The 26,786-nt window shown below is 39.3% G+C and overlaps 1 protein-coding gene across 1 annotated transcript; it reads left to right on the top strand.

Moving 5' to 3' along the window:
* Positions 1-10: 10 nt before the first annotated feature.
* OGA (O-GlcNAcase) lies at positions 11-26,072 on the top strand. Its single transcript, XM_085306395.1, has 16 exons — positions 11-328; positions 3,709-3,760; positions 4,156-4,253; positions 5,514-5,644; positions 6,550-6,721; positions 8,205-8,303; positions 8,452-8,736; positions 9,262-9,420; positions 10,575-11,185; positions 11,613-11,787; positions 15,246-15,331; positions 16,196-16,300; positions 17,971-18,056; positions 19,016-19,208; positions 22,642-22,801; positions 23,778-26,072. Exons 1-16 carry the CDS (start codon positions 142-144, stop codon positions 23,912-23,914), a joined length of 2,736 nt encoding a protein of 911 aa, XP_085162521.1. The 5' UTR covers positions 11-141; the 3' UTR covers positions 23,915-26,072.
* The last annotated feature ends 714 nt before the right edge of the window (positions 26,073-26,786 follow it).

Raw genomic sequence — 26,786 nt, 5'->3', positions numbered from 1 at the left:
CAGGCGCAGGGCCCCATAAACAGGAAGCGGCGGCGGCGGCCCGGAGCGGCGGAGACAAAGGGGCGGCGGGGGGAAGGGGCGCTCGGTGCGGCCCGGCGCGGCCCGGCGCGGCGAGCGGGGGCCCTGGCGGCGGGCGGCAGGATGGTGCAGAAGGAGGGGCAGGCGGCCCTGGAGGAGCCCCAGGGCAGCCCCAACCCGGCCGCAGTGCCCGGCGCTCCCCTAGAGCCGCCGGGCGCCGCCGCGGCGCCGCTCCCGGGGGGCGAGGAGACGGACACGGAGACGGAGACGGCGCTGGGCTCGCGCCGCTTCCTCTGCGGCGTCGTGGAAGGTAAGAGCGGGGGGCGGGGGCGGCCTGCGGGCGGCGAGGCGAGGCGGCTCTCGAGCGGGGAGCGCTCTTTGGCGCCCGCTGCCTGGCGGGGTGCGCGCAGACCTGGCGCCCCCCGCGGGCCCACCAGCTCTCACGGGAGCTGGCTTGCTCGTACGTGTCTGAAGGGGGAGGAGAAGAGCAGAGCTACTGTGCGATTATCCCAGCTGTACATGCTCTTCCTGCGTGCCGGAGGCTCAGTTTCCTGGGTAGGGAATAGGTGACTCCGCAGACATCTGTTCTGGCATTAAGTACTCCCTTGTTCTCTCTACGACGGCGTTGTAGCTTGCCCTTTTAATTGCAGTATAGAACAGGCCTCTTCTGTCTGTTGGCATATTTGTGGCATTAAAACGTTCCAATTGTTGCAGAAGCTGCAAAATAAATGCRCTCTTTTTGCGTTTCTCAGTTACTACAGAGTGTATTTGCGTTTTTGACAGTTTGGTTAAAGTTAGGTGCTTGAAAGCCAGAGAGAAGAAATGGTTTATTTCCTACATAATAGTTGGTTTAAAATTATTCTAAATTCCTGTGGCCAAATTACTATTATTTTTAAACCTATGATAAATGTCCAGGAGGAGAACAAAACGGTTAGCAGATGGAATGGTGAAACAGACAGTTTGTCAAAGTCAGTATATGCTCTGCTTGCAGAATGCCTTTTGTTCATGTTGTAACAAGAAAAGACCATTAGGCTGCCGCAAGTATCACTGTGTTGGGTGCACTAGCCCCAGTTGATGATCTAATTTTTGTCTTAGTTTTTAGTTTTTTAGCACTTACTCAGGCTTACATACAATCAGTGTGGAGAGAGATGTCTCGGCTTTGTTGTGAAAGTTTCTAAAGGAAGATTTCAGATTGAAAGCTCTGGAGACTAGGATCAGTGAACAGATGTATGCATGGACGATAACAATGCAGTTTCTCATACTCCTGCAAGTATACCCTGACTGTGTGATCAGCTATTCATTCAAGGATAAATAATACCAAAATCACTGGCTTAAAATAATCATTTTCCCAGTCATTTAATTTAAATTATTGATAATCTTTGTTTTATATTTTGGTGCAACTGCTATAAAGATGAATGTTCTTGACCATTCTGCAAGTAATGCAAAGCAAGAAAATGGCCCCCACTTGAAGACGCTTTCAATCCAATATTAATATATGTGTACATAAAAAAAGGATTAGAGAAGTATAAGGAAAGAAGCAGTTGCGATGGACGAGATAAACAGTACTGGACAAAAATGTCAGTCTTAGTGACACAGAGAAGCTATGGGGATGAGTGGAATAACTGAGATTAACTTCAGAAATGAAGGTATGTGGGGCAGGATTTAAGACAGTAGTGGTATGATGTGATTAAAGCAATGAGTTGGAGAATCTAGATTTGTTGGCAGAAAAGGAGGGAAAGTGGGCAAGCATGGCAATAAGTGATGTTTCAGACTTTCGTTAAGAGTGCTGAAGAGCTGGGCAGAAATACAGAGTGTGCGCTCCACGAGCGTAAAAAGCATGACACATTGGATGCACCATTTTGGGAGTAATAAAGACAAGAGCCCTGAATATGAAGTTCTGGTGCTCTGGCTTCAGGATAACCTGGTGTGTAGTGATGGAGTGTGTGTTAACTGGTATGAAGTATTTGCAGTGATATATTGACTTTGTATTAACCTGACACACAGTCATGAGATGATGGTATAAAAACAAGTTGATTTTAGTTGGACAGGAAGATTGAAGTGCTGTCATCTGCTGATAACATCAGTAGTCTAAGAAATATTAGATGAAAATATAGCTATTGTATCACTTCAGATTAGCGTGTTCTCTTCAGTTTTCTGTTTAGCTGCTTTCTGTTCTCGTCACTAGCTCTGAAACGGTGCTGTGGTAATGGTAAAGCCTTCTGAATGTGTTATGAGGCATAGGGGATATTGATAAGGTGCCACAGTAATTTATTCCCTTTTTGGGTTGTTGAGCTGCCTTACGCTGGCACTGAGCAGAATTGGGTGACTCTAATGAAAATGACGAATTTGTTCTGGGTGAAGTAATCCTGATGGGTTTTCATGCCTGGCAACTGCTCTCTTTTGTTTGCTCTTCTGTTGAATCGTCCTCCGTTTGTCACTTGGCAGTTCTAGTGGGAAGTAGTAGTTACTCAACTTTGCCACGTCGTGGCACCAGTTAGTCTAAGATCACTCTTTAGGAGACTAATCTTTTAAAACTTGAGCCTGCTTTGAGCTAATGAAAACAAGTATTGTTCACTTAAACAGGTAACTGAATGGCTTGTTAATATATAGAAAATGCTTCACTTGCAGCAGCTTTGAGTTTTGAAAGGCTGCAGGAGGGTTTTTTGGCCTCCTTAAAACCAAATGTTCACAGATTTAAAGTGGTGGATAGCTCTGGAAATCAAGAAATTGTCTGCCTTTGAACTGATGTTGTGTCCTTGTGAGCTTTGTATGTTAGTAGCATCATTCATCATTTAGAGCGGCCGTGCTATTTGAAAACAAGAGCTTGTTAAATTTCACTGTTATTTTAGTCTTGGATMTTTGCACAGACTGCCAAGCTGAAGCTTTGTTTTGAATTGGCCACTTGTGGTTGAGCTGTTTGCACTTAAGTCTAAGTGAATTTACATGAATAAAGGTGAATTGAGAGTGCTTTTTAAAGTATTATGTTTCTAGAATGGAAGGATTAGATTTGAAATGAGAGGTAGTTAAAAGTTAAAATTGAATTTCCAAAGTACATGACTTTGAGTATCTAAAATTACCTGTGTAGATACTTTTGTATGATTATTCCAAGATGCACTTTTAACTTGCAGAGATGTGGGCATTGGGAAATAAAAATTAGGGAASCTCTTAATGTGAATCTACCTTAATATGTATTTACATGCTATATAGGTATTTAGAACTATGATCTATATCATCAGTTAAGCGTTTCTGAACTGGTAAGTATTTTCAGAGTTCTTCAGCACTGCTGTTACCTACAAAATAGCTCTGATTTTATCTGGCATGATAGTTTAATTAGGTTATGACTGCTCAGTCTGCCCTTACAATATTGCTGACTTGTGAAGGGCATCTGCTCAAGAATTCTTTTTGGATTCTGGAAAATTAATTGCTTCAGTGGCAAAAAATATCAGACTTTACATCCTAACAAATTAAATAAGTTATAATTTCATTTTAAATGTAGATCAGTTGAGGTTATTACACTTTCGTGATGTTTTCTAGACATTTTTTTCTTCCTGCTTTTGGAGGCTTTCTGATGAATGTAGCAGAAATAGMTTATTGGAGGAGAGGAAGAAAATGGTGGGCTATAATATAATGTTTCATAGAACAGGCATGATCTGACATCTAACTGGACAATTTTAATCTTGTTTCCCGTAGGATTTTATGGAAGACCTTGGGTTATGGAGCAGAGGAAAGAACTTTTTAGAAGGCAAGTCATGCTTCCTCTCACTGCAGCGCATTCCATCACAATATAATCATAATCTTCCACTTAGGTCTGAACAGACTTATTGTTCTAACCTAGAGCAGCTTTTTGCATATCATCTGTATTCTGGGGGTTCATATTCACCTTTCCATCTTGTCTGACTGCTTTGATTTTTTCCAGTATCAGATATGCATGAAGTTATAGTGATTTGGTAGTATAACATAATGCTGAATGAAGTGCTCCCTCTACCCCTTGCCCCCTCCCCAAAAAAAAAAAAAAAACAAACAAAAAAAAAAAAAAAAAAAAAAAAAAAAACCCACCTAAGGATTAGATCAAATAAAACACCTGGTTTCTGGATTGTAGACTGCTCTATCAATGAAGCCTTTTTTCTGTGCTTATAGACTTCAGAAATGGGGACTAAATACATACCTGTATGCTCCAAAGGATGACTACAAGCACAGGATGTTCTGGCGAGAAATGTATTCTGTGGAAGAAGCAGGTAATTGCCTTTATTTCCCCTCTGCATTTTCTGTAAGCAGCTTTTAAATGAGTTAGTTGCTGCTATGTATGCTTGTCTGTTTAATTACAATAGCCAGTTCTAAAGGTGAATCGTGAGACCTGTTCTGAGTACCCTGCAGCTATATTTAATGGAGCTTTTGGTACAAGCATGGATTTACTGCTTTTAAGTACAGCTCTACAGATGATTTCTATGACTGCTTTTAAGACTGTCTTCTGGGATTTACTTCTTTCTATGAAAGAGTTGCTTGGAATTATCCCTCTAGCTCTTGATCATCTGGGCCATATTGTAAAGTAGAAATTACTTCTTCAAGTAAGAAAGAAAAAAAAAAAAAAGATTGAGAGTAGCATGCCCTTTATGTGATTCATTAAGTGCTTGTCTCAATGARGAGAGTACCAGTTGAGAATGCCAGCTTCTGGCTATTTAGTCAGAACATAAAGATCTGTGTAAGCTGCTGTGAGGCTTTTTATTCACCTCAGGCTTTTACAGGATATATGGTGTTTTATTAGCCTATGGGATTATCATTTTTCCTYGAGTTGAGGGGAAACATGATACCTGCTTGAAATTCAAAGTGGCCTCCAAGAGGGGTTATTTAAACACTGTAGAAGTATAATCTGAAGGATGCTGGAAGCTTATTGCCAATGGCAACAAAGGTGGCTAAATATTCTAAAAAWAGTCTTCATTAATTGTGTGGAGAATTAAATTTCAAGTTTGTTTCTTAAAGCAAGTACTTCTACCAAGTGACGTTAAAAACATCCTTTTCCTTGTGTCCTGAGCTTTAGCCCTACAAAAAGTGTATGAACCAGTCATGCAGGATGATGTTACTACATTGTATTGTTCCTTAGAGTGAGACAGAAATGGAAAAAAATATTAATAGTTTTAAAGCAGTTGGTGTGCATGCTGCAAAAGCAGAGTGCATTCRTATTTATCACACAGCACTGAAATCAAGAGAATGTTCAAGTATCTTTAAAATTTGAAAAATAGAAAATAATAGTACCAGGACAGTTAACACATTCTTTCTGGCATCATTTCTGAGAACTCTTGAAAATATTTTGGTGTTCTTTGCTATRCTAGTTTCTAGGAGTTGCAGCAGATACCTTCATCTTTATTTTGCTTGCTTGTTTGTTTATACTTTTTGTTGTGTGTGGTAGAACAGACATCTCCTTTTTATAACCTATGTATAATGACACCATAATTATTTTATTGTTAAACCCTTCTGAAATATTTGAATTCAATTTCTAGAGCAGCTAATGACACTAATATCAGCTGCACGAGAACATGAAATAGAGTTCATCTATGCAATCTCACCKGGACTTGACATCACTTTCTCCAATCCTAAAGAAGTATCCACACTGAAACGCAAACTRGACCAAGTGAGTGTTAAATGAACTTACTAGAGTTACAGTGCTACTTAGGTTGAAAATGCCAGTATCTGGCTCACGCTGAGATTTTTGCTATTTTTACTAGCAGCTTTAATATGTTTAGYGTCAGCATTATTTTGGACACCTCTGAGAACAATACAAATGGGCATATTCTGAGGAAACAAGCGTTCAGGTTACATTGTACAAATGGTCAGTGATCATCTAGATAAGTAGGAGATCTGACCCTCTACCATTTTCTGGAAGCCTTTTTTGTGAGTTTGTCTCCAAAGTATGTTATGGCCCTGGAGCTAAGATGCATTTCTAGAGCAAGAAATGCACAGTAAATGCCTTTAGAGGCAGACTTGACATGTGTGTACTGCTTTGGTTCTCATAATTAACTCCTGTTTTTGTCCAAAAGCTGTTAGTGAGTGAGCTCTTTCCCAGCTGTGTCTCTGGTGAGATCAGGTTTGGATTGCAAAAACTGAAACTGATTGCCAGTCTTTAGAGGCATCTTTGAGAAGAGCAGAGTGGTGGATCAGAGACAGGCATTCATTGTGAATAGATGCCAAAACCTGTCTTGCTTCTCATACTCTCCCTCCCCAGTTCCTGTAGTTTTTTCTTTCTTGGAGGATCTCGAATTTGCAGTCTACACTGTGGAAATGGAAATACTCCAACATGCAGCTCTCATGCTCTGGCACTGTACAGTTAATAAGATAGTGTGGATTTGCTTAGACTTTTGTATAGATATGATACACTTTGGGGAGAATATTTTCGGCTACAAATTTATAAACTGAATAATGATTCATCGAATGAAATGGTTCTGATTTTTGAGATGTTCAATCCTTTTCTAAAGGCAAAGTAGCTTTAGAATTTTCTATGGTTCACTTATTTTTTTTTTTCCTCATCTCTTACATTAGGTTTCCCAGTTTGGCTGCAGATCTTTTGCACTGCTGTTTGATGATATTGATCACAACATGTGTGCAGCAGACAAAGAAGTTTTTAGTTCCTTTGCTCATGCACAGGTCTCGATCACAAATGAAATTTACCAGTATCTAGGAGAACCAGACACATTCCTGTTCTGTCCTACAGGTAAAAACAATATGAATAGTTCAGTTAAATCTTAACATGAACCAAGGAGGCCATTGTTGGTTGAAAGGTTGATTTGGTATATTATCACTCTTTAAAGAATGTTTTGGCTAGTTTGGAGGGAACTGACTTATTAAAATTTAAGTAATTAAACCTAGAGGATATGCCAGAGATATACACATSTCTGAAAGGCTTAATGCCTGCTTAGGAAAGCAGCACTATAGAATGATGCTGGAAGTCTGAGCTAGAAACAAGGTTAAAYGGAGACTTCTATTTTTTGTTTGTACCAAAGTCTGTTTACTCCTTGATTTCTTACCTGGATAGCTATTAGTTACTTAGAATTTTCTTAACATAATTACAGCACTTACTATGATTGCTTTTTTCAGTAGTACTTATTTTTAATAAGAATTTTCTTTTTAGTAAGATTTTCTTTTAATAAGATTTTTCAGTAGTCAGTTACTTTTTTGAGTGTCTTGGAAAATCACATGACTCTCACTTAGGTGTGGTCTTTTTTTTTTGTGTGAGCTTCCCCCTGTATCTCAGCATGCTTCATCGTAAGGAAGAACATTGGTCTCTTCATTGATGTTGCCTGATGAAAGGAAAATTTAGTTGAAGAGCAATGTTGTCGTCATTCTTACTCCTTCATCCCCTTATATTGTGTTAGTTTAGTTCTGTTGCAGTGTTCATCTTTAACTTCARAGAACCTTATCTTCTGTTTTAACTATTTGCACTCTAATCAGTCTCAGCGTTTCTAGTTGTCTTGCACAGTCTGTTGGAGCCTGCACTTCTATTTAGGGGATTTATTTTGCTTTTTTCCAGATTTTGGTATTTGTCTGATTTTAAATAAATCCCTTTCTTTTTCTTTAGTCTTTATTCTAAGAAGCACTAATATAAATAGTCTTTTTAATTGTACTTTAGCCTTTTGGTGCTTTTTTAAACAATATTGAGGTTTCTCTCTAGAAGGGTAGTATTTTCTCAATGCTATAGAGTTGCCTTACTTTCTCCCCTGTCATGCCAACTTTYAGTTGTATTGTGACTTCTTAATGCCACAGCCTACTTGATATTGCAGTTGTAACTGTATAAAACTGATTCAATTAACTGAATGTTAAAACAGACTCTCCTCTCTTGTACTTCTGATAAATAAGCAATTACCAAGTGTTTTCCCTGTCTTTTTAAGAAGTAAATTTAACCTTCTGAGCATAGAATAGAAAGGTGACTGGAGAATGGAGGTGGAGATCTGGGATAAGGCTTAAACCATAAGTAGGGAGGAGCAAGTGTTTACTCACAGTAACAGAATTAAATATGTTGAACTAAGAGATGGCAGGTTGAAAATGAAAGATACTTACCGTGAAATAGATTTATACAGAAATATCTTTGCCACGTGATGATGTTCAAGATAGATAAATGTGTTCATTGAACAGTTGGGTATATTTTCACACGTGTGCATCCTTCTGCTAGTAGTAACTTTCTTTTTTGCCCGATGCAGAGTACTGTGGAACTTTCTGCTATCCAAATGTTGCTCAGTCTCCTTATTTACGGACTGTAGGAGAAAAGCTGCTTCCTGGCATTGATGTCTTATGGACAGGTAAAAACAGTATTCTTTGAATTCAGTTACAGTGTCAATATTATTTATCATACATATTTAGTAAATAAACAGTCCTACTACTATTTGTGTGTGGGAATGAATCTTCAAATATATGCAAAGCCTTCTGATTATCCTGTTTCACTCTTAGGTCCGAAGGTTGTATCCAAAGACATTCCAGTAGAGTCCATTGAAGAAGTTTCAAAGATCATCAGGAGAGCACCAGTTATCTGGGATAATATTCATGCTAATGATTATGATCAAAAGAGGCTTTTTCTTGGGCCTTATAAAGGTCGGTCAACTGAGCTCATTCCTCGACTAAAGGGAGTTCTGACCAATCCAAACTGTGAATTTGAAGCCAATTATGTTGCTATTCACACACTCGCAACTTGGTACAAATCTAACATGAATGGAGTGAGAAAAGATGTGGTGATGAGTAAGTATGCATAACTGCTGGAACACTTGTTTAACCATATATGTTTTAGTGCTTTCTAATTATTCTAAGCTTTCCTGTAGCAATGATTTTTAAGATCACTTAGCATTTTCTATCCTGTTGGTGTGGGACAATTAGCCTGAGAGATAACAAGCATCCAGGTTGTTCTGTTGACTTCCTGAGTAGTATCTGTAGTACTTACTCTTGAGATATATCTACAGCCRTATAAAAAGTGTTCTCAGCAAACAATTTTGAATGGCATAACTTCAGCATAAGTGTCTGTGAGTATCACTTGCTTGGTTAGAAGCAATTCAGATCAAAAGAGAAAATGAATGCGAGAATATCAAGTGTCTGTATAGTGTTTCTGTGCTTACATTGGTGGTGACCATAGTTTTCTATTATACGTAATTAGGATGTAATGCCTTGCCCTTTGCAAAGTAAGGCTGTTAGTTTCTGGGTGTTTTGTCTAATGTGTCATTTCTGTTAAATGAAACTTATGTGATAACTTTTTTCAACTTGTCTCTATAGCTGATACTGAAGACAGTACAGTTTCTATCCAGATTAAACTGGAAAATGAAGGCAGTGATGAAGACATTGAAACAGATGTTCTTTACAGTCCGCAAATGGCTCTGAAGTTGGCCTTAACAGAATGGCTGCAGGAGTTTGGAGTACCCCAGCAATACAGCAGTGAGTTGGATTTGGTTTTATTCTGGTGTTGGTGGAAAAATGTGACTAAATGTTCAAGACTTGCATTCAGATTAAAACTGTTTTACAGATCTCAATTTGTATACTTATATGCTTTTGAGAGGAAGTATTTTCTATTTCTCTTATTGGGGAAACCTTAAAAAGTGACATTCATATTGTACAATATGAGTGTWGTGCAGAAACAGCTTTGAAGTGTGACCCTTTGGCACTTCTGATCCACAGACTCTTTTCTTGTATCTTGCTCATCCCAGTTATTACTAAGCTTTCATGGATCTTGAGAAAGTAGGAAGGATTTTTTTTATTATTAGTTAGTTAGTTAGTAATCCAACATCCACTTCACAAAAATAACTATAAACATTAGTGGTGCCCCAGAGGATGTCCATGTTCCTCCAGTTGTTCTCAACTAGGTTTATTTTTCTGAGTTTCTGTCTATAGAAACCAGCTCTTTTCAGCATTAGTACACCTTTGTTTTGGTAGCACTGGGAGCTGGGGATCTGAAGTAAAGTTCTGTCAATTGTGTGTTTGGACCTGTCAGTTTGCCCTTCTTTGATAAGTACCGATGAAATGGAAGAACCTCTTCCTGCCTCCCAACTCTGTTTGTGTGTAGTAAAGGCAATAGCCTTTAAATATCTGCGGAGTTTGAAACCTTTCTAAAACTCAACCGCAGTAAAAAAGTTGGTTGAGGAGCACTGGTTAAGCGGTCACCATYTTTCGTTTCCTTACCTCCCCCAGACTAAAAACACTTTTGCAATGGAAGTAATGAAGCATGTATCCTTTTGTTTTGAAGTGCACCCTGTATCCAAATAAAGCTTTACCAAGTCAGCTGATTGAGAGGAAAGTTAGCTTTGAAAGCTTTTTATTCTGGTGTCATAGTTGGAAATGCTACTGGAAGTGTGTAAATGCTAAGAAATTTAGCTTTTTTCCTCCTCTTATCATTGCTTATCAGTTATATGGAGGAGGAGCTTGCCAAAATAAAAGGTCTGTAGTTAAAACTACAATGACAGAAGTGAAATGGCAATATGTCAAAAAGGAGATACACTGATCAGATGCCTTGGCAGCAGATTCAGATCAGYGACTTCTGCAAATCATGGATGAATGTTAGCCGATATTGAAAACTTGTTTCTTCTTCTTCTCAGGTAGGCAAGTGGCCCACAGTGGTGCTAAAACTACAGTAGGAGATGTAGGGCCTCTGGTGGCACCATCCTCTTTAAATGCAGCAACTGTGGTTACCACAGTTTACCAAGAACCCATCATGAGTCAGGGGGCAGCACTGAGCAGCGAATCCCCAGCACTGGTAAAGGAGGAAGAGAAGAAGCAGTCTGATGAGGAACCGATGGACATGGTAGTGGAAAAACAAGATGACGCAGACAAGAATGCTAATCAGATACTGACAGATATCGCTGAAGCGAAGATGGCAGAGGAATTGAAACCGATGGATACTGATAAGGAGAGCATAGCTGAGTCTAAGTCCCCAGAGATGTCTATGCAGGAAGACTCCAGTAGTGACGTAGCTCCTATGCAGACTGATGAGCAAATAAATAAAGACCAGTTTGTGCCTGGGCCGAATGAAAAGCCTCTCTACACAGTAGAACCAGTGACTTTAGAGGATTTGCAGCTTCTTGCTGACTTATTTTACCTTCCCTATGAACACGGGCCCAAAGGTGCACAGATGCTGAGAGAATTCCAGTGGCTCAGAGCAAATAGCAGTGTTGTCAGTGTTAATTGCAAAGGAAAAGATGCTGAAAAAGTGAGTGTGATGTAATCTTGTTTTTTTTTTTCCTTTTAAATCATTAAATCGTGAGCAATGTTCATCTGTTGTCTGTAAATGAAGAATGGTATTTCATTTTCTAGAAGCTGATGGCTGGTGTGTAATTGACTGCGGGTCGCAATAATTTCCATTCCTCCCATAGAATCCAGTGCTGAGCTCTGTAGTGCCATGTAGCTATAAAGACTATGCTATGTAGACTGCTATAAAGGCAGTCTAGCATCCGCATTTGACAAGTGATCTACACACTGGCCTCACATGTTATAACAGCAGTAGAGAATACAAATGCGTGTAGTATGGTAATCCATGCTGGTAAAATGAAATACAGAATTGTATAGTCCTCCTTTGAGTTTCTCTTCTCTTTAGAAGGTTGTGTTTGACCTTGTGGATCTTTTGCCTCCATCTGTAGATAGAAGAATGGCGTAACCGAGCAGCCAAATTTGAAGAGATGTGCAGCTTGGTGATGGGAATGTTCACTCGCCTCTCCAATTGTGCCAACAGGACAATCCTTTATGATATGTACTCCTACGTCTGGGATATCAAGAGTATTATGTCAATGGTGAAATCTTTTGTGCAGTGGTTAGGTAGGTGCATCGGGAGCCACTACAATGCCAGATAGTATATTTTTTGTTTTCTAATTAGCCCACGAGGAAAACAAAATACTAGGCAAATATGTTTCCTTGGATGTAGGGTCTGGTTTGACCTTCTTTTAAAGGTTTTTCTGTCTCTCTAATGGAAACAATACTACTTGTTAATTTGCTTTGGTATTAAGTGATAATCTGCTGGATGCTTAAGATTGGAGACCTCRATTTTTCTTCTTGGGCTAATGAAACTTGAATCTCATCTGACACGTAAGTGTTTACTTTAACTTACTCTGACTGAATGCACACTGGACTATAYCGTGTAGCTCCTTGGATATCCTGATACATGATTGGAAATGACAGTACGAAATGTGACCACATCAGCCATCTGCTGCTTGCTCTGTCTTGATAATGTTATTGCTGTCTTTAACAGAACAATTGCAGAAGTGACCTTTCAATGGGCCTGGCCAAGAGGAAGCCGATCCTCCCAGCCCTGTGCGCATGCGAGCTTTAGCATAAGGCTATTCTGGTGCAAAAYTGTTTCCTTTAAGCACTTCCAAATGGCTTTCTTTTTTTATGTATTTTTTTGGAGTGGGTGGAAATTATGGAGCTCTCTAGACAGATTTASTCTGAGACTTAATCAGATCTTGAAACACTYTTTTTTKYYSCYTTTTTTTTTWAAGTGAAAGATTTTTGGGGGGATTCTAAGTTGGCAGATAGCACCAGCATGGCCTGGGTAATTCTAGTGACCTCGTTTCACTTTCAGGTGTTAATTCAACTATAAGGAATACRCTGTGGACTTGCTTGACATACACAGCAGGCAGCAATGCTGATGGTCACACTGTCACACTTTTTGTAGCTGTCACAAACCTCACAGTGGTTAACCATTACACAGCCTTGGTCTAGTTCTAGTGTTTGGATTGTCTTTAAATCATACTCTTAAACACTGTCAGGCTTAAATAGTTGTAGAGTGTAGGGATAGAGAAGACTTGCTAAATCATGAAGTCAGTGCCTGCTCTGCAACTTCCATGTTTTGTGCTGATTAAATATTTGATCTTTATGTGTGGTTGATGAGATGAGCTTTTAAGACTGCCCTTCTGCAAAGCACAGGGAAGAAAATTAGCTTGGGAACAAAACTTAGTAGCATTTTAGTATGTTAATATATGTGCCTACTGCTGTTTCAAAAGGTTTTATTKTCTGCATTTTTAAGACTAGTATAACACAACTTCCTCAACTTGCTATTCATGTTGTGTGTTGACTTTTAACYAGAAAGTATGCTCTCATTTTGCTAACTTGATCTGTTTGAAAATCTAGGCTGAAACTTTTTAAAGGGAACACTAATTTTAGTAATGTCTCTAAACACAGAAGGCCCAACTTAAGACTTCATCTTGGAATTGCTGAACTACTTACTGCTTTCCCTGATATCAGCTGGAAACTGTGTTTTCAAAGTCCCCATAAAGTTGGGTCCAAGTCTTTAAATAATGCACCAAATATTTGGAGTGATTCACWATTGAAAATTGCAGCTCTGTTAACTCTGGCACTGTTCTGTTCCACTACTCAAGCTGGCRTTAGATAGTTAAAAACTAATTTTAGGAATTTTTAATGTGCAGTTTAATAGCCTTATGCTAATTATGCTTTTGTGAGASATATTTTGATCTTTAGCTTGCGTATTATAACTAGTGTAAATGCATACAGAGCAAGATATCAGATAAAAGATATTATAAAAGAATGCTACAAATCCAAACAAATGAGTTTTCACAACAGTGTGCTGAATGGTCCACTGAAAGTTCTTTTTCTTAACCTCTCCTCCCAAGTCCAGCTAGCATTCAGTCCCTTAAATTAGTGTGGCTGTACAGTACTATGGATTACTAACGACTTCTATTGTCTTCTTCCCCATTGTGTACAGATGGGAGAATCCTCAGCACAAGTTTCTACTGCTATTGGATGGACAGCGCCAGATGTTCACAGCGCGTCGTCATTAATTAATTAAAATGGAAAGGTTTTGTCTGTGAGGCAGTTCAGATAGATTAGCTGTGCAATAGACATGAACTGAAGTCACATTTGCGCAGCGACTAAGGCATTAACTATGTTTTTCATTTATACAGCTCTTCATTCACGCAGCTCTTTAATGATTGGAAGTGCTAGTTAAGTTGTAGTCTCAAAGGAGAGACAGATACTGTCTTCCAAGTTGCTGACTAAATTTGCTTGTGAAGGGCATCTTTTTACATGAGAATTCTAAAATGTGGGAGCAAACCAAATTAAAATCCTGATTTTTGGATCATTTCTGAAATTTACCATATTTAGGGTAGTGTTATTTTTAAGAAGTATTTCTAAACTGTCACAAATGTCAAACTTGGCACACTTTGGGACTCTCTGACTAGCACAACATACTTGTTTGTACTGATCTGAGACTGTTACTTGAACAGGAAGTAGATTGCTGTCCACAAAAGGAAAAGAGTATTTGCGCTGCTTGTCTTGTCAGAAAACTAGGCGGGTAGTTGAAATCTCCACTCTGGATACTGTCTGTCAGAGGTGTCATATATATTACTTGTTAAAGACTGGGATGCCCTACTAGTGGAACAGTATTGAAAGTCAAACAACTAACGGAAGTTTCTTTTTAAAGCAAATACAAACTAAAGCTGAGTGCYTCAATGGGCCTACTGTGGCTGGTAGATCAGTAGGAACCCCAGTGTATCTGATATACTTGAGGAGGAAAAATGAGGACRCTAAAGAACAAAGCTAGTGTTATTTGTGGCCAACAGGGTATACTAGTTAAACTGAATTAATTCTAGTTAACACTACTTAGCTTTTAAATGTGCCAGCAGTATTGTAAAGGTATGGCCTGGATTATGCAAGTCTGTTCAGTCTCTTGCAAGAACACCGATTAGTACAGCTTTYCTGGCTGCCTTAACTGTTCCAGACTCTGCATTTGTTGCCATTTCTAGTTTTCTGACAAGATTTAAACAATCARTACTAAAATGTGACTTCAGAAAGGTCCAGTCTTTTTTCAAGGGGCTGTGATAATGGAATTTGTTTGGTCTTCAGCTGCTTCAATTTGCAATAGTAGCTATTAAGCCATGTGACTTCCAAGATGTGCTGCTCTTGTAGACAAAACAAGTGCTTCCACCACAAATATACAACCAAAATAATGTACATTGAAAAGCTTGTGTAATTGTACATGGCACTGTTCTCATGCCTTCAAGTCTGGAACAAGGTGTGTTTATCATAATCACCTCACCTGCTCTGTAGTTTGTTACATGAACAAAAACTTGAATGCTGCAATTAGTGCATGAGCACTAAATCTTTACAAATCATACATTATTACAGCCTCCCCCAAAGCCCTGAATTATAGCTCAGTTAGAGAGCTTTTTCCACAAGTGTGTATTAGCTGTTTGGACATGTTAGACACCCAGGAAATCCCCCTTCTCGTAACGTTCTCCGCTTGGATCTGATCTCAACAGGGTGTCGTAGTCAATCTTCAGCACAGTTCTTAAGTGGAGACCAAGAACCCTGGGCCTTTAGAGGTGGTCTAGCAGGAGAGTTCCAGGTATCAATATGACTTCACAACTGAATGACATTTTCTTTGTTTTATGAGAAACCTTTTGTTGCACATCAGAGGTCTGGAAGGATTGGTCTGCCGAAGGCTTTCTGGTCCAAAGCCCATTAGCCTTACAGCTTGGTTTAAAATAATTTTCCTCCCCTTTCTACAGTAATTTCTCAAGGAGATGCTGCCTGTCCCACGCGCATGCGAAGCGCAGCGGCTTTAGTTGTACATTTCACATTGTTTCTTTGCAGGTCGCACAGCATTTTTATCTGCGCCCGCAATTGCACAATGCGCGCATGCTTGTCTGCCGATGGGAATTCCATGAGCAAAAGGGGTAGCAGTGCAAATYTTGGTTCCTCTCTAAATGAAGCTATAATGCATTTTGCTCGAAAGGTTTCAATTGGGGAATAACCTTAAATCTGTTTATACCATGTTCGAATTTGTTCATGGATTTTTCAAGTGCTATACTTTTCCCCCTCACAGGTGCTCTGCGCGCAGCAAATTGAATCAGCGCATTGCTTTTGGGATAAAGCGTCTCCTCTGGCCAGTTAACCCTCTTCAGACCAAACCTTTCCTCCTGACATTCTATGTTCTTATACAGAGACAGTGTAGATATGATTGGTAAAAGTACGTTAAAGCAGATAAGATTAACAGACTCATTAATGTGCTGTTTCAATTGTATATTTTAAAACACCAATTGGATATTTTCTATTCAGATGAGGTCTTTGCATTTGTAAAGCATACCAACCCCACCTTCTTCTGGGGTGCCTGCAGTAGCAAATATTAATGTGGGAGTCTGCAGTGCACACCCAAGAGTGATGGGCTTTTGTTGTTYATGCACTTATATTGAATATTTTGTTTTCACAGCGCTTGCTGCCTATTGATGGGGCAAACGACCTCTTTTTTCAACCACCTCCACTAACGCCCACGTCCAAAGTGTACACCATACGACCCTACTTTCCTAAAGATGAGGTAACTTCTTTCAACACTTGCCTTTGTTGTTAACGATGTATTTCATTTTGTGGCAATGAAATATGGCTGTTACCGAGTCCCTTCATTTCCTAAGAAAACAAATGTCCTGACATCTTGCACAAGCAGCAAGCTTCACTGAAAGCAGGGCTTGTGACTTGCCTAGGGTTCAACAATCTGCTGTGCAATAATATAGTTATACCCACATTTTGATTTCCAATTCTTTTTTCAGTGTGTGAGCCCTTTCCCTATTTTTGAAAGGTGAACTAAAAAATGYTCAGTGATGGTAGCAGAATTCTTGCAGTGCAATCACAAGCAGTATGCTTGTATGCTGAGCTTAGGGGCTGTGTGTATATCTGTTCACTCAGTGATTTTTCTGATATCTAATGGTATTCTCAGATGTTTATGGGCAGAACTTTAGCAGTTGCATGTAGCATGTGCCTTTGAATCAATATTGCATCTCAAAATGTAGTTGTAAGATATGATAATTGTCCATTCTAATTCTGCCACACTTAATTTTTTTTTTACTTATATTAAAAACCATTCTAAAAAATCAGACTGAGAAGTTTACATCAGATTTGTTTTGGAGAGACTGATATCTTCAAACCATGAATTCCTTACTGATAATGAGGTGTGGGTTTTGGAGGGGGGAGTTGTTTGTTTTTTTGAGGTTYTTTTTCCTCCTTTTCCCCTCCCTGTCCCTGAGCAGATCTCAAGCGCAATTTCACTTACACTATTTTAGCAAGAGGATACTTTAAAGTGATACTCAGAATTAGTAAACACCCTTCATAGGTAAAAATTTTAACAGTGTAAGGATTAATGTAGCTTAAATTTTGCTCTGCAGCTACACTGAGATGAAATGTTTCTTTTGAATGGCTGCAAACTCAACCTAGATACTTATGTTTCAAATCATTCTTAACTTTGAAGCYCACCAGAAAGACCAGCCTATCATGTGAAGACATGTCTTTTACCTAGTAGTTYTAAGCTAGCTTTGTTGTGTGCTGTCCTGTCCGTCTCTTAATGCAGGACTGTGCCTGAGCTGGTTTGTTCTTTTATAAGCAATGGAATTGGTATTTTTAAGCCACTTAAGCAGTTGGTGATGCAACTAAAATACTCAGTCGTAAAGAATATCTCTTCTGAGAGGAAGTCTCCTTTTTATGTAAGGAGGCTGGAGACATGCCAAATGGAAAGTTGTTTTGATGARACATGAAGTCTCTCTCATTTAAAATGTGACTTAGTTTGTTCTTTAAAGAGATTAGCTGCTATGGCTGAAGGGCAATAAAARCCTTTTATCTTGAAGAAAGCCATCAGGATGCATCTGTCCTCTGCTTTAGTTAAATAGGAAGCAGGTCCACTCAAACATTCGAAATCTGGAAAAAGAATTGTGTTGTTATGGCATGTATGAAGTTGATCTCCAGCCTGTCTTTCCTGGCCATTGCACTTAAACACTGTGTTCTTGACAGGCAGCTTTTCTTTTAAGAGCTGGATTGGGGGTGGGGAGCAGGGGGGAAGACATTCTTGTCAATGTATACTTTTGTTCCATGTAACTTAAATGCCTGCCAGTAGTAGGTTCAAGTTGAGGTATTAGTGAAATCTGTCTAAAACAAAGTTGTTAACTTTTGGATTTGACTGTTGCCTTGTGAAAAAGACAAACATCTCTTCTCTCTTTTTAGGCTTCTGTATATAAGATTTGCAGAGAAATGTATGCTGATGGAGCTGATCAACCCTTCCACAGTTTACCAGACTTAATTGGAGACAAGTATGTATTAAGAATGAATGACAGAGCTGGTTCTGAAAGATRAAGTCTTAATATTGTATGCAGTTTGAATAAGAAATGCTGAGGGTGGAAGGTTAAAACTTTGAATTAAAAAAAACCCACTTGCAGCCATTAGAAAATGAGTTTCTYTCCTTGATTTTTGAAAGATACCATTAACAGTTACAGCTCAGTTTGTGCTCTTGTCACCTGTTGTGAAGTGTTAACAAAAAGATTCAGCTGAAATCTGTTATGAAACCTGTTCATGGTGATATTCTATTTGAGATTATTTGAAGTATCGTATTATGTGAGGGTCTGTAATTGTCRTCTGTAGTTGTCCTCTGATGTTCTTTTTCCAAGTTAGCTTGTTTTCTTCAAATAACTACATTTTTGTGAGGACCTTTCTGACAGCCAGCTGCCTGAGTTTGGTCAGTAATACACGCTGTATATTACCTGTACAAACATTTAAAAAGTGACAAGTGAGATGAGATTAAAAGCAGTATAGAAACAGATTAAATTCATTGAGCTGTAGCATGAGCTTGCTGGGCATTTGTTATGTCTTGTGAATGTTTTATTAAGATAGAACTTTGTAAAGAGGCTACCCTGTGAGTGACAGGGAAGTAGTTAAGAAAAGACTAGCAACTGATAATATAAAGTGGATGGAGAAAATAGGAGAACAGGGAGGTGATGGCAGCAGAGAGATTGAGAGCAGAAGGTGAAGGAAATTTGTCTGCCTGGTGGGTCAGAAGCACTGTGTGTATAGAATCAGATTGTGGGATCCTGAGCTGCTGAAATTGCTCAACTCTGAGTTGTGATGTCTGATCAGCCTGTTAATTACTACTTTCTAGAAACTAATTCCATCTCTGTTGCTTCTTTGGATGACCCCAGAGTTTCCTCTAGAATGTGTGAGCCTATTTGTTCAAAGTAACCTTCTTTTGACTGAATTTCGATGCTGCTTTCCACAGGTTAGTGGGAGGGCTGCTCACTCTCAGCCTGGATTACTGCTTCGTCTTAGAAGATGAGGATGGTATATGTGGCTATGCTTTAGGAACAGTTGATGTGACTCCCTTCATTAAAAAATGCAAAATGTCTTGGATCCCTTTCATGCAAGAGAAATATACTAAACCAAACAGTGACAAGGAGCTGTCTGAAGCAGAGGTTAGTATACACACACATGAGACCAGGATTGTATGCAGAACTACATTCCTCKTCTTTTTTCTAAAGCAAGTCTTTGGATTTTTTTGCATATTGTGCTTCCATGTAATTCAATATTTGCATTTTTCTGAAGTGTTTGATGGGTGTAGTGTCTGACCTGTTACATAGCGATACTAAAGTTGTCCATCACAAATCAGATACAGCTGTGTGCTGTAACACACCCATGAGATGTACTTCAGTATTAATCGGTGCACTATGTATGTGATGACCTCTTGAAAGTTAAGTGACAGGAGCTTTCAAAACAAAACCACCAAACATTAATCTAGAGAAGATTGCATTATGAAAATAAACTAACAGCTATTAGTTTCCCCATGTTCCAAGAAAGACTAACCCTTGACAGTCATATTTAAGTACGCAAAACAAATTGAAGAGCAAGGTAGTTCTAGATGCTCAAACCTTGAGCAGTGTGATGGCTGTAAATGGTATAAAATAGCAATTGCTAAGAATCAGTATCTTGAATTACTATGGAAGACCTTACAAAAACAGAGTATTACTGAAGTGTCAGAAATACTCAAACTGTAGCTGTTGCATTCTCATCAAGAAAAGCTTGCCTACTCCTTAACAAGAGATGTTGGCAGTTGCCTATATGCTTTAGCTGCTGAAGCAGCTGTGGGCAGAGCTCTAGTAGAGGCAGGCACAGAAGCAGCACTTTCTTCTTCCCTCTCAGACCTTGGAAAAAAATGGTGATCATGACAAGTCCATGTTACCCTAAGAATTAGGAGCCCTTGCTTCATTCAAGAAAAAAACACAAAATCTTTTATCTGTGGCCTGGTGGTACTATAGGCTTCAGACGCTTGCCAGATGTGTTGGTTGCGTGGAAAGAGCGTCTGAATGGAATGTCACATGGGAGCCCGGGGCAATGAGTGGTTGCATCAGCTGCTTTGAGGAAAGGCAAACCGTTCCAAAAAGTATTCTCTGATAAGTTGCCCAAATACAAAGGCTGTCATCAGACTGCTGGGTTGTCGAAGTCCCCTGCCAGCAAGCCCACGGCAAATCTGGTGGATCTGGACTGACCTCTAGGATTTGCCAATGTGTTCTTGCTTCATTTGRCTAAGATGGAGACAGTCTTAATGCAGGTTGTGGGTCTGAGAGCACAGGCCTTCCCGCAAGCAAAGCCTCCTGAAAACTGAATGAGGTGTTTGTCACTCTGTGAAAACTGGCCACTACTTTTTAGGCATGTTTAGAGAGGGAAAAGGGAAGTATGTAGGAAGTGCCTTACAGCAGGTAGTGTTCTTTCAAATGTTTTATGTTCCAGTGTGGGTGGGACTASAAGGTGTCTTAATATTTCCTCTACTACTGCTATTGAAGTGGAGCTAATTCTATAGTCTAGAGGCTTTGTGAGTTCTTTCTCTTGCATTTGTATAGTTAATGTACTTTCAAACTTAAATAAGCAAATTCAGATTTTGAAGCAGAGCTAGCTAGTGTGTATGAAGCAATCAAACACAGCAAAGCTTTAGTGTGTTCAGTAGAGGAGAAGTATTGATTTCCAGAAGTTTAAAGCCAAACTTGAGAGAGAGAGAAAGCAGAAGGTATTTTGTGCTGATGAACTAGCTTTGCCTTTCAGATTTCTAAGAATAAGTACAGAAAAGCATTTTCTGCTGTTGGTACATCACACTGGATTTTTGCTGTTAGTACAATGCCCCACAAAAATGCTGTTTCTATAGACCCTTTGTTTGAGGGATGTCCTCTGCAAAGCAGAGGACTTGTCCTGTGCTTAACAATAGAAATAGATACTTCGGAGTTTTCTCCGTTTACCCTTTCGGCATTATAAAGGAAAGCAATGAACCCTCAATAACTACTCAGAGTATCATTATTGAAGATCAGGAAAGGAGAAGTTTTCTCACAGAATAGAATTGGTTTAATTTGCTTTTTATACTATTTGCCTCTTGATAATCCCAGTCTCCACTTTGGTTTGAAAGCTGTTCCATACTTTTCAGGTCATTTGACCCAAACTGCTGACTTCTAATACATTTCATTGTTCTCTAGTGCACTTAATACATCTTGAAGCCCAAATTCTGTAGGATAAATAAACCCTTTTGTGAAACAGAGCATARGTAGAGTCCTCTGACTACCATGTTATACTGTTGTGAGCCTTTTTGTTTGTTGGTTGGTTGGTTTTTTTTCCTCCCAGATTCCTGTCAGGTAAGTTTAATATCCACTTTTCCCAAGACTAGTTGCTGATCACAGGAGATGAATGCATTGTCTCTGATGCTGGATTGTTCCATAGCTTCACCTTACCTTTCTTCTCTAACTTGTTTTCTCTCTCTTTGAATTCTTATATAATCAGAAAAAGCAGTTCACATCTTTCCCTTAGTGCTTGAAACCAGAATGTCTAGCTTTGAACGTTTGCTGTGGGATTGGGTTTGTTACAGCTGTAATAAGGAAAGCTCAGAGGAACAGGTTTCAYTATAAATCTGAAGTGGTTGAACTAGCTTGAAACAGTAACTTTGAACAAAACCTGATCTGTCATTGTGAGAGTTTGGGAGATGGCAATTTATAGATTTGAGGCGACTGAATTTGAACTTGACCTACAAACTGTGTGAGTTGCTAATGTTATGGATTCTTGGTTTTGATACCGTCATAAAGTCCAAGTTTTGACTATTGCGACCATGACTTTTGTCTRTACAAGAAGCAAAGTTAGGTGGCTTGCTTACATTAGCCAGCATCACAGAAAGTTTTAAAACTCAGTCAACAGGAAGAATGACTTGAGTATGTTTCACATAGGCTTTGTCCACGGTGTTGTCTCACTTGACTGTTCCATTCCTATGTGAGTTGCATTAAGTTAATGTTTGATGTTGTATTCCAAAGATCTTTTTAGATGGTTACAATAGCTTTTAGTGACCAACAGGAGCCTTTAGTGATCAACAAGGCTTGTCTCAACCTAGAGATACAGCTGAACAATTTGCCATGACAAAGACCAAGTAATTGCATGAACATTAGAGAGGTTTCCATGCTACTGTGAGCTAAAGAATACATGTGGAATGATAGAACACCTGTAATTAAACTATCGAAGTGAAATACAAAGATAAAGAACATGCAAGCATAAACTCTTTGTTACTAGATTAGCGTAAAGAGTAGACTGCCTTGACTTTTTGGGGCTTATGGGTGTTTTCACTTGAAGGGTGGGTCACCAAGAAGCCATGCAAGGAGTTTTATGTTCCTTCTCTGACAGTTTGACAAACTTCCATAGTCTGCCTTTTATTTGAACTACAGACAGCTAGTCAGCAGGTAAGGAACAAAGTGACTACCAGAGGTGTTGTTGAAGAATGTTTTGATCGAGAGGCATACTTCCTGAGSAAAGTAGACTCTCCTAAGAAATTTGAGTGAAATTGAAAAGCTGAATAATGATTAACTATGTTTCCCATATTGTCTTCAGAAAATAATGCTAAGCTTTCATGAAGAGCAAGAAGTATTGCCAGAATCGTTCCTTGCCAACTTCCCGTCACTGATAAAGATTGATATCCACAAAAAAGTGACAGATCCAAGTGTGGCGAAAAGTATGATGGCCTGCCTGCTCTCTTCTCTAAAGGCTAATGGTAAAAWTCCTGCACTTGAAATTCTTTGTTTCCTCATTGGATAATAGCTTTGTGATATTAGGGATGGTTAATACTAACATGTTTTCTATTTGCCTGAGATACTTGATTCCTGTCATACTTGACACCCTGGATTATTTTAGGTAAATGAAATGCTTTTGCATAGCTAACTGTTCTGCTACTATCTTCTGTAAAAGGAAGCTTTTTGCTTTAGTTATCCTGCAAATCAGAAAATAGGAAGAACTGTGGAAGCAATTTGGCAGTGAGAGTACACCTTTTTGCGTTTTGAACAACATGCAAGTGCTTGTTTCCCTTGCTGGCTGTGGCAGTGATGCTTCTTACGTGTGAGAGTATGTGATGCTTCTTACGTGTGAGAGTATGTGATGCTTCTTACGTGTGAGAGTATGTGATGCTTCTTACGTGTGAGAGTATGTGATGCTTCTTACGTGTGAGAGTATGTGATGCTTCTTACGTGTGAGAGTATGTGATGCTTCTTACGTGTGAGAGTATGTGATGCTTCTTACGTGTGAGAGTATGTGATGCTTCTTACGTGTGAGAGTATGTGCTGGAGAATAATTAGCAAGACCTTCAATATGGGGAAACACTTGGCTGTCTGCCTTACTGTGCACCTGAAGTTCAGTTCCCTTGCACAATTCCATGCCTTTTTGTAGTGCTGTTTTCTGAGCCAACAACGGAGTTTCAGTATGTTTTTATGGGAAATACAAGATGTCTAGAGGGAGATGGCTTGTTAAGACTGACAAGATGATGTCTGCATTATGTAGTCCCTTTAGGGGATGGTCAGCTGTATTGCCATAAATTTGGTCTCTTTTTGGCACTAACTATGCTTCACCTGGAATTGGATCAGTGATTTCATTGGGTTTAAATGTTGAAATAGATGAGGAATCTAATAATATTTGTAGCYTGTGCTTTTTTGTAATAACTCTTCTCCTACACTGTTGTTTCTCTTTTCCCTCTTCAGGCTCCCGTGGGGCTTTTTGTGAAGTGAGACCAGACGATAAAAGAATTCTGGAATTTTACAGCAAGCTGGGCTGTTTTGAAATAGCTAAAATGGAAGGATTTCCAAAGGATGTTGTTATCCTTGGAAGAAGCCTGTGAAGTGCTTGACAGCAGACTGTTCCAGTACTGTAGTCCCTTAACAGCTGGACAGGTAGTGGTGGGGATCTTCATATGGTCTAGCTACACAAAGCCAGCGATAAGCCGGCTTGGTAGAAGGGGCTATGCGAAAATCACCCATCACACATTCAGACTGTAATTTGTTGGAAGAGGATAATGCTGCTGAAAACACTGTTTTGACAAAGAGAAACCTTGTCCTCTCCTGGTCTTGTGTGAAGTGCCAAGGAATCTTGCATGGGCTATAACTTCTTGGAGGAATCCCTCTCAGTCAGCAATGTGGTTTCTGCATTCAAGTGTCGACAGAATAGTGGACTCTATCAAAAGTATCTATAAAGATGCAGTTTTGTTCCTTTGTTATATAAGAGAATGTGCAACTGGGAGTTGCAGAAATGGGAGGGATTACTTGTCAATCAGCAGATTTAAAGATAAGTAGCTACAGTTCTATTTTTGACTATCTTTATGCTTGTTGATAAAGCAATGACCTGTTGTCACTTCTAATGACCATTGGTTCAAGCTTTGTGCTTTGCTAGGGACAAATGTGCAGTGGTCTGTGGCAGAAGTCACTTAATGAAAAACTTGTAAATTTCAGTGTATATAAACTTAACTGTATGCTGACTAACTTTTTGTTTACCAGTTTTGTAACTTTTTCTTTTGAAAAGTGAAATGGTTTAGGTCCAAGATGGCACTTTTGAATAATGTAAAGCCACAGTGGAGAGCGAATCTGTCCTCAGCACTGACCTTTTTTTACTGTGCCTCATATCCAGGGCTAGAAACTGACCATCTTGAGTTAGGGTGCCGATCCCAAAGGATCGTTCCTTCAGATGGCAGTTTGTTCTCTTGCAAGGTTGCCACTGCTTGAGGCTGTCGTCATTCTCCTGGGACTGAAACAGCGATTCACGGGGTGGTCTGCTAAACCTGTTAATTTTGGTGGCATTCGCACAGAATTGTGGATGGAGGAAGGTGAGTGGGAGAGAGCTGGCCCACAGTTGGGATTTGTCCTTGGAACATTCTCTGTGTTTCAAAGCCCGTTCGTACTAGTTTGATTAAATCAGGGTCTTCAAATCCTGCACGTTTGTATCAAATAACTTTTCTAGAAGAAATGCCACAATAAGCACATTTTTACACATTATTTAAATGGTTACCTACTTTTAAATGTTCCAAGAGTTTAATGTTTTTACCCAGGTCTGACATGTTTGGCCATGTGATGGAATCAGCATGGTGTGGAATCTGGTAGCGGGGTAGTTGCATCGTTGGTGAAATTGGTATTTTGCAGAAGTCCCAGTGTCCAGAGATGTAATTGGCCAATGATACACAACTTGCAGTACCTTGCTCCTTTCACCTGCTGCCATCAGCTGTGTTTTTCTTTCTTTTTAAGTTTCCTGGGTGATTTTTTTTTTCAATGGTGCACAAAGGAAGTTCAGTTTCTTATATAAGCTTTCCAGCTACCTAGGCTTTGAAGAAGTTATACAACCTATAATGAATGGCATTAAGACTGCAGTAATGTTGTCTGCAACCTGTAAGGAGATGCTGCATTTGGCCTTCTGGTGCAGTCACACACAAGATATATTTTTTTTTCCTTTGCAGAATGTGAACAATTTTTAAATGCGGTAGCAAAGTATTTAAGTTGAAACAAGTTCATTTCATTTTTAGAGAGAGGTACGGGGTTGTGCTATTAAATTTCATGTAAGTCAGAGCTGAATGCCACTAGTTTTTATACAGCTTTGAGTGCATGTTGAGTAGCTGATACCTTGGTTTATCAGGTGGGAGAGTTTTGTTACTTCATGGATACCAGAGTCAACTTATTTTATCTGGATTCATAGCATTACAGCATAGGATGCTTGTGGCCTTATTTCTTGGCTTTTAAGGAGTTGCCACATTTTCTCTTCCTATGACTTTGTTATTATAGAAATTAATTGTATAAACCTATGGAATGTCAGGCCAATACCATCATTCTAGGATTGTAAAGTGATACGTTGACATATCTTTCATGGTTATGAATTTTCATTAAGGTTGGAATGCCACTTTCATTAATCTGTTTTAGATCAACAGTATCTGTAGCAGAAAAAATGACCTGTAAAACTGTATTTGAAGACCATGCAAGAAATAGAATAAAAATTGAGAAGTGAATGTAAATAAGAAATGTGTATTTTGTGTATGAGATTCCTGAATCAGAAGTGGCTCCACAGTGCACATAGCATTGTGTTTGTGTGTCCTCAGAACCACATGCCAGAGAAACTTGTCTCTAGTTCTGATGGCACAGCATGCCATTACAAGGTAGACACTTCCCTRCTTTGATACTTGTCATAGGTGGGCATTCAATGACCCTTCAGAAATACTSTCCTCCCTGCCCCCAAAAGAAAATCTTGATAGGAGTTGCAGTCATTTTTCTTGTTGACCCATATGTGAGTAGTACTAGTCAAAGTGATCTTCAGTGTCTGGTAAAGCCCATGTGAAGTTTGTTGCAGCAACACCCATTTCCCCTCTCACACTCTTCCTTTCTTGCCAGCTGCTGAGTTTAAAGGGAAGTGGAACTTGGAACACCAGGTGACAGAAACAGAAACGAGAAGTATTTTGAAGGTGGGCGTATAGTGTGCAAGAGGTAAACATGGTAGCTCCAGTCTGACCTCAGTTGTATGTCCACAGAAGCTCGAGAGTATTTGACTTAAAAAGCTGAACACTTGAGTACCTAAARCAGTAGCCTCTTGCTTACAATAATTATAGCCAAGGAAGATGAATAAATTAGGCTCAATAAAAGCACCTTTTTCCTAAATTAGCTTTAACATCTACCTGTGATAGAAGTTTCTCATGTAATTCAGAAGCTTATGTTGGCCTTCCTAACCTGGTAAACATGCCC

Source organism: Rhea americana, unplaced genomic scaffold (genome assembly GCF_003343005.1).
Source record: "Rhea americana isolate MKP2758 unplaced genomic scaffold, rheAme1 scaffold_24, whole genome shotgun sequence".
In the NCBI taxonomy this organism is placed as follows: domain Eukaryota; kingdom Metazoa; phylum Chordata; class Aves; order Rheiformes; family Rheidae; genus Rhea; species Rhea americana.
This window is presented reverse-complemented; position numbering and strand designations above follow the sequence as displayed.